Here is an 8,807-nt window from a genome sequence, read left to right on the forward strand (position 1 = left end):
AAATATTGGCAGTTTACGATCTACAGGAATAAATGAGTGAACAAACTTTTCTAATCTACGCTTGACCTACATGTTTTTTCAGACTTGACTCCAATCCATTCCTTACATGAAGGCTCAATTTTCTCAGTATTTTGGGTTACTAGTTCAGCAGAAGCCAAGAAAAACAATAACTTTGTAGTAATCAGAATGTTATTCAACTGTATATTGTTTACTTTATTGTAAATACTGGTGAACAGTGGTCAATAAATAGTTTTATATTCCTTTAAAAAAAAAAAAAAAAAAAGCTTTGCCTTCATTGACCCTCGTCTTAGAGTTACCATGTACTGACTATTTGGGCAAAATGCCAATGGACTATGTTCTGACTTTACACAATTGGAAACTCCACAGTTCTCAGCACCATATCAAAATCTGTGGATTTACAAGTTGAAGGTGGCCAGGTAAGCAGAATTCTTGAATGTGAGCAGAAATCCAGGTGGAGAAAAAAGTGGAGCTCATTTTTCTTTCCTACCTTGTCTAATAAACACACTACGGTCTCTAATGGGAAGGCTGAAATAATATTATTTTAGGATAAGTAAATCATATCTAATAATCAGAGACTTTTTTTAATAAGTGAAAATAAAAAGCCAATTAGTGAAGATGGGACATGGTGCTCATCAAAAAAGCTAAACCTTTGTTTCCTTGAAGTTTTGACTAATTTCTTTTTTCTTTGATTTTTATTGTTATGGTCACTTTTTCATAAGTAGGTATGATTTTAAGGCTGACAGGAAATATACTTAAAATTTAATTATTTTCTTCTAAACCAGCAGAATAAAACAGTTCTCTGAGTTTCTCTTTAATTAAAAAAAATTGAGAAAGAAGAATGGAATATTATGGCTTATTTATATTTAACCCTCATAGAATTATATAAAATATTGAAGGTCTTCATTTGCTTTCTCTTGATTGGAAAAATATATACATATTTCTGTATTGAAAAATATATAATGAGTCATATATATATACACATAAATATATACATATACATACATAAACACATACACACACACACATATAGTGAAGTGAAAGTCACTCAGTCGTGTCCTACTCTTTACCCCATGGACTATACAGTCGATGAAATTCTCCAGGCCAGAATAGTGGAGTAGGTACCCTTTCCCTTCTCCAGGGGATCTTCTCAACTCAGGGATTGAACCCAGGTCTCCCGCATTGCAGGCAGATTCTTTACCAGCTGAGCCACAGGGAAGACCAAGAATACTGGAGTAGATAGCCTACCCCTTTTCCAGCAGATCTTCCTAACCCAGGAATTAAACTGGGGTCTCCTGCATTGCAGGCGGATTCTTTACCAGCTGAGCCACAGGGAAGCCTAAGAATACTGGAGTAGATAGCCTATCCCTTCTTCAGCAGATCTTTCTGACCCAGGAATTAAACTAGGGTCTCCTGCGTTGCAGGCGGATTCTTTACCAGCCAAGTTTTCTTCAAACTTACTCCTCTGAGGATATTGCCTTTAATTTAGAAAGAAGCACAGAGCATATCCCATTTTACAAGCTCTGTTTCTCTGTGTGAAAGAACGTATATATGACTTGTCACTTGATTGTGCTCCCTGAGGTCTGAGACTATGGCTGTGTTCTCAATTCCAACCCCAGCAAAGAGTTTGGAGTAGTTTCTGCTAAATAAATGTTTATTGAATGGATCCTTAAAACATGTTTGTCCTTCTTTTTTTCTTTAAAATCTACTGAAATAAAAGAAGTTTTGGCCTTCAAATTGTAAATATATACAACATGTATACCTGTTTCACATTCGTTCCAGAGGAAATAGTTTGAGATGCTAACAAGGGTGTTTAGAGAAAGTCCAGCCAGGAACTGGGCTTCCAGGTACCAGAATAGTGGAAATAAGCTTCAATTATAGCAAAATCTCATCAGTGGGAAAAAAAAAATCTGCACTTTGTCTAGCAGTGTAATGCAAGAAAGCAGAACGAAATCCTTCAGATATGCTCATTGTCATTTCTTAACTATCTAGGCACAAGTATTGAGTTAATGGACTCTAGGCTATTGTCTGTCTGTCACCTCATCTTGGCTGATATCTTGGCTATCAGAGCTTATGAACATCTTATTCAAAGGATGAGAAAAGGAAATGAAAGGAGACAAGAAAACCAGACCAGTGAAATTCTTTTAGTTAACAGGACATTAAATTTTTTTTTAATCATTAAGGATGTATTATACTTATTACTGAAGAAAAGTTGCCTGATTTTCTAGTGTTGTTAAATAATTTTGTATAATTCAGTAGCCAAAGCATTCTATATCTCTTTTCTGTTGCAGGGTTAAGTGACCACTGGCAACATGAAATTTATTATACATCTCTATAAATAATAGCAACTGCCATTTATTGAGAGCTTATTATGTGCCTGACATTATGCTTATCATTTTTGGTACATTCTTCATGTGTTTGACAAAAATCCTGGGAGGGGGCTATTAAGATTCCTAGGTAGAAGAGGACATAGTTTTAGAGAAACCTCACAACTTCGAAGTGGTAGGGCTGAAATTCAAACTCAAGCTCTTAAGGACTTTACTCATTGGCCTCTTCAGTCTAACTTACAATGTCAATACTTTATCAGTATAATTCCTTTTCACACTGACAGTTCTAGAAGACATGATGAAAATAACTTCAATATGAAAGATATGACTAAAGGACTTCTAGATCTTCTATACTGTAATCCAGCACATCTCAGATCATTTTGACTATTATTTACATTTACAAAAAACATGTTCTCTTCTAAATTAAATATAGACAAGCACTGTCATTCTGACAATTTCCCTCTAGTTTCTCCTGATAAAAGAGAGAAAGCTTCTGAATAAAGGGACTGATAATGTCTGTTCTGAATGACATGATCCCTTTGAAACAAAACTCATTTTGCCTATCAGACTGAGAGGTCTGGATGATGCCTGAGAAGAGAAAGCCAGTCATAACAAGTGACCTTTCTCAGTTTCAAATTTTCTGGTAGCCATAATTATGTGGCTGCAAGGAAATAGCTTCTGGGCACCAGAAAGGTTGTAGTGGCTAATACTGTTCTTTGAAATATTTAAATATTTAAGCTCTTACAAATTAGAAACTGCCTGTTTTGCCCAACAGTTTGTCAGGTTTATTAAAGATGTTGAATTTTATTATCAAAGACAAAAATCCTGTACCATTAAAATTCTGGGTGGGATTAAAATTCCCATCACTGTGTTGCTACAGATGGTACAAGATTCACCTCCCCAACTAAATAACACATTCAATTTATATGCAATGAGGTGTGCAAAAAGTGCTTTTGGCTATATATTAAGAAAACCCCTTAACTAACAATATACTGATTTAACACCCTCTAGCAGAAAATAGACAGAGGAGGTTGTTCTCATGCTGGAACAGGAAGATTATGGCATCCTAAATTGCACAGCAATAATTTTGTGGTACATAAGGTCTAAAAGCATGGAAGTGTTTCATCATCAGATCTGCTGCTGCTGCTGCTAAGTCACTTCAGTCGTGTCCGACTCTGTGTGACCCCATAGACGTCACCCCACAAGGCTCTCCTGCCCCTGGGATTCTCCAGGCAAGAACACTGGAGTGGGTCTAAGTGAGGATAAAAAATGAGACAACTCTCATGTTTAAGATGGGATATATACGTAGTACTGGTCATCCAGAAGGCCAATTAATTTCTTCTGAAAAATGAGTATATATATTTTTAATTTGTCATAGAAGACTCAGAAGGACCTAAGCCCTGATTACTGCATGAGAAGCTAAATGAATTTTAGCAAATTATAAACAAAAACTTTAGTTATATCTAATTTCAGAATGATATTTCTTTATCATACTTTTCTATGTTTTTATTATTTTCTACTTTTCTATCCTCTTCTGCACATATCTGCTAAACATATTTAGTAATGATGTGATCAGAACAGTCTGCTATTAGCCTAATTCAATTGATAGCAACATACAGAAAAATAAAAATTATAACTGCAGGTAAATGTACATGAAAGGCAAAAAAAAGAAAAAAAAAAAAGAACTCTAGACATTTCAGCAAAGTGTGACACTGAAAGAGAACCAACTCTACCTTGCATTCTGGACAACCATGACTTGACTGCATTGATTCCAAGATCGAGAATGAAGGATACAGCAGAAAAGTAGGAAAGACAGGAAGAAAAAAGTTAGGAACAGAAGTAAGGAAGAAAATGTGAGAATAAAAACTAAAGGAGCTGCACCATAATACACAAACAACATGAGGTAGAAAATAATCGTTGAACCAAGGTGAAAATAATGCTTCCCAAGTATAATACATTCCAAGGTCTTGGTCATTATAGTAATTAGGAGTAATTTAAAGAAAGGGCTAGGAATTGAATAGGAATGGCATACTAGCGTGCTTTTTGGTCAAATCCCATCTAGAAGGCATATTTTGTTTGATAAATTGCATGGGGATAGCTTTCGGTGGGAACCTCACTCTTCATTTCATTATAGTTCCCACCCATCTTTCTGTTACCCACTCTGGAATGGACTGCCATATTCATGCCATCTGTCTGACCTTTCCAGTTATTCAAGTTTGCAATGGGATTGCAATAGGATTAAAACATATCCTGTAACAAATAAAAGATAACCACTCTTTTATAGTATAAAAAGTGACACTCTAGGGTATTAAAGAAGATAGAAAATTAAAAGAGAGTGTCTATTTTCACTCATTAGCAAATGCTGATTAGAGATATAGCCTTGGCAGTGATTTCCTCTTATACTGTCATTAAATAACACTAACGGTCAAATGACCCAAATAAAAGGCAGAATGCAGTTATCAGTTTGTTATATTCATGCTAAAAAATAAAGTACTCGAGGAGGAGGGATAAATTAGGAGTTTGAGATTAGCAGTTACAGACTACTACATACAAAACAGATAAACAGCAAATTATACTGTAATGCACAGAAACTATACTCAGTATCTTGAATCAAATCAGTTTGCTGTATACAGAAATGAATGCAACATTGAAAATCAACTATATTTCAAAAGAGTAGAAACACTGCAGTTATACTACTACATAAAGATAAAAACTAACATAGAAAGTCCCCTTTCTTGTTCTATAGGGCTAGTTTGAAATGTCTGTGAATTAAAACTAGAGTAACAATACCAGCAACTCTAAGTTTCTAAATAAAATTGTTGGGTAGGATGAAATTAAGGGCTGTATACTGAATTAGATATATCACTTGGCAATTTTCAAATTATTTTCTGAGTATTATCTAATTTGATTTTTCTGAGCAACTGAAAATTATGGCTCTCTCTACCATGGCTCTTTCAATATCAACAAGGAAAGTGAATCTCTAAGAATTGATGATTTGACAGTTGTGACAACTGGTAAGCAGCACTCAAATGCAGTGTATAACTCTAATTTAGATCCTATTCAAACAGACCAAATATAGTTATAGAACATACTTTGTATGATTTTAGTGTTTATAAATTTTTTGAGCTTTGTTTTATGGCCCACAACATAGTTTATGATGGTTAATGTTCCATGTGCACTTGAAAAGTATATATATATATATACACACATACATACATATTCTGTTGTTGATGGGCAGAATATTTTATATATATCAACTAGGTCATCAAACTGGCTAAGAAAATATTAGGAGGCAATTGGGGGAAATAAGAGATTTAAAAATTAAAAATTATTATGGCTATGTGTGGTATTATAATTACTTTTGAAGTTTTTTTTTTTAGAAATATATACTATTTGCATAAAAAAGTTACAATAGTTGAGATCTATTTTAAAATAATCTGCATGGAGGGAGTGTACAAGGGTGAAAATGAAACATGATTGGCTAGAGAGTGGTAATTGTTGAAGCTGAGTAATGGGTGCATGATGGATCATTATATTATTCTTTCTACTTATACTTCCAATGACTGAAAATTTCCCAGTAAAAAGTTACATTAAAATGTTGCTCTTCAAATTAAATGAAAACACAGCAAAAATGAAACCAGAGTCTTCAATAACCGTCCCCTAATTTTTTTAACTATACCTCCAATTGTTGATTACTTATGGTTCCATCATACTGATTTGGCTAGTATAAATTCTTCATAAAAGGTAATGATCTGTTGGGTCCAAATTACTGGTTTGAAGCCATCCCTGAATTATGATTTATATATAAGATTACAGCAATTTGCATTTATTATGTGAAAATTAAACATCTCTAAAGAGTACTTGCTTTATATAAACAGTTTATATATTACACAAGAAATTTAAAGAGATCTTTTTCATTTATCTACCAAAGTTGACATTTCAAATATTATTCTTATTTTTTTATTTTATAATTTTAGAATAGTGATTTGAAAAATGCATGTAAATAATGATCCATCAAGTTACTTAATGAGCATTTAATTATTGAATAATACACATGTCCTATAAGATAAAAGAGTAACTGGTGAGTCCTTGAACACTGGTTTCACAAATACATTTTGAAAGGTAAACTAATTCTTTAAATCTGCCACAGACAATTCCTGAAATGATTTCATAGTCTACCTGACTGGTCATAGCAGAAGAAGTTTCTAGAACTAATATACTAATACGTTCTTATCCAAGCAGCTTTTGTTATGATCATGAATCTCCAAAAACCCATTAAGGCTTAATTATAAATTTTTAATTCCACCTTGCTTACTAACTGGAAATAAATAAGTATGACATGTATTATAGATAAAACTAAGAAAAAGATATAAAGCTCTTTAGAGATTAGAAGACATTATCACTATTTAAAAAAAAATCATATGGCAATATTTATGATACTTCGAAGACATCACTTCTTTACTTACCCTCGCCCTGGAAGAAGGTACACTTTAACAAAGGGGTCTGAATAACCATTGTTGTCTCGAGGGACTAGGTTTCTTGCTTGGAGAATATGTATTATGAGATTTCCAAGATCATAGTTGATTTGAAGCTTAAAGGAACAGCAAATATTCCATGAACATTATTTTGTTTTTAAAAAAGCATATAATATATTATCATTCAATATTTTGCCAGTATTTAAAAAAAAATTCTCATAAGAAGCATTAACTGTCACTTTCATTTTATTTGAAACTGAACAGACCAGTTAATGTCTAATTTAATTGGGAGCTCCCAGGCACACATTAATTACTAGTAAATGTGCTGTTCATTCTTTCCACTGTGAAAGTTCTGGCCTGTCTAAAATTCATTTAGAAGGAAAATAACACAGGGAATGCTAGTTACATTTTTAAACAAAATTTCCACTGTTAGCAAAATCAGAAATGTTAATGTTCATAAATACAGTTCCCAGAATTTTGAAAATAAATTAACTAATTGATAAATTTAATAGAAAATCTCTTTTGCATTTCATCAAATAGTTAACAGTGGGTAGAATCATTGTTTAAACACAAATACCTTAGTACTGAATTGTCAGGATATTTAAGAATGTGCAATTTGATCTCTTTCTATAGTACACTAGCTGATAAACCTGTAGCTTTTCTTTTTGTGCCTGCTTTCTTAACAGAGTGAGGTTAAGATAATAAAATACAACTGTTCTTTAATCTCAGAAACTGAAGAGAAAAGAAGAGGCACTGTCTCATAGATGTCTAACCGCTGTTGAAAAGTTGTCATTGAATAGTAAAAGACTTACCATTCAAACTAAATTTTAAGAAGCCAGCATGATTCAAAATAATTGAATTAACCAATTTTTCTCCTTCAAAAATGAAAAATTCCTTTGGCATCATTTAGAATAGGACAATTCTGTTTGATGCTGTTTCAATTTATCAAATAACAGAAAGGAAAGTGAAAGTGTTAGTTGCTCAGTCGTGTCTGACTCTTTGTGACCCCACGGATTGTGCAGACCCTATGGACTGTAGTCGGCCAGGCTCCTCTGTCCATGGGATTTCCCAGGAAAGAATACTGGAGAGGGTAGCCATTCCCTTCTCCAAGGGATCTAGCCGACCCAGAACTCGAACCCAGGCCTCCTGCATTGCAGGTCGATTCTTTACTGCCTGAGCCACCAAGGGAGCCCTAACAGAAAGGAAGAAATCTATACTTTGAAAAGGAAAAACCATAAATAAAAAATGAATGTACTTTCCATAATCATGCAAAACAGATATGCTATATTTATGTTGAAAATGGAATAACTTAGATGAGTCAGCCTTCATTTAAAATTTAATATTAAAACGATCTACTGATTTCAGCATAATTTTGATCTGATTACGTTTTGTGGCAGAAAAGCAATCTTTGTTCACTTTTCTCAGTACAGAAAGCTCCAGAGTCTCACTGACCACCATGAAAACAATATGAAACATGAAACACAGAGCCATGAAGGAAGAGGAGAAATAAGAAGTCTAGGACTGCAGTAACTGTGTTTTAATGGAGTACTAAAATACAGGAATTATTCTGCAATTAATTTCACTGAGGTTTAGAACAGCTTCCAAATCTTTACAGAGAAAATTTCCCCCTTTTTTTCCTTTCTCTGCCGGCCTAAAAGTCCATTTTTAACTGGTGAGGCAGCAAAATCATTTCTTATTGAAATAGAAATTTGCAGGATACTCTAAGAGAGTGCTTTCCAAAGTGTACTCTGTAAATCTGGTGCCTTAGAGAACACTTAGAGTTGCTCAGATGTTACATGTGAGAGAAAATGAGATGCCCCCAGTACCCCTTAACCAGACAAATTCCATTCTGGCAATTCACTGTTTGGGTGTTTACACAAGGTTTCATCTGGAATAAGGCTTTGCTAAAAAGACAGAAGATAAAATATTAAAAAATGAAATCACTGTCATAAGGAAGTATCTCCCCTTGCTGCCCCCCGCCCCCCCC

General features: G+C 33.9%; 1 protein-coding gene across 1 annotated transcript in view; it reads right to left on the bottom strand.

The window, feature by feature from the left end:
• PCLO (piccolo presynaptic cytomatrix protein) overlaps window positions 1–8,807 on the bottom strand; it is a 379,448-nt gene that overhangs the window by 63,918 nt on the left and 306,723 nt on the right. Inside the window, exons 17-18 of the mRNA XM_010848195.1 lie at window positions 6,812–6,936; window positions 4,079–4,105 (exon numbers count right to left, since the gene is read on the bottom strand). Of these exons, the coding sequence (XP_010846497.1) occupies window positions 4,079–4,105; window positions 6,812–6,936 (152 nt within the window). The remainder of the gene's footprint in view (window positions 1–4,078; window positions 4,106–6,811; window positions 6,937–8,807) is intronic.

The sequence above is a fragment of the Bison bison genome, unplaced genomic scaffold (assembly GCF_000754665.1).
Source record: "Bison bison bison isolate TAMUID 2011002044 unplaced genomic scaffold, Bison_UMD1.0 scf7180017864260, whole genome shotgun sequence".
In the NCBI taxonomy this organism is placed as follows: domain Eukaryota; kingdom Metazoa; phylum Chordata; class Mammalia; order Artiodactyla; family Bovidae; genus Bison; species Bison bison.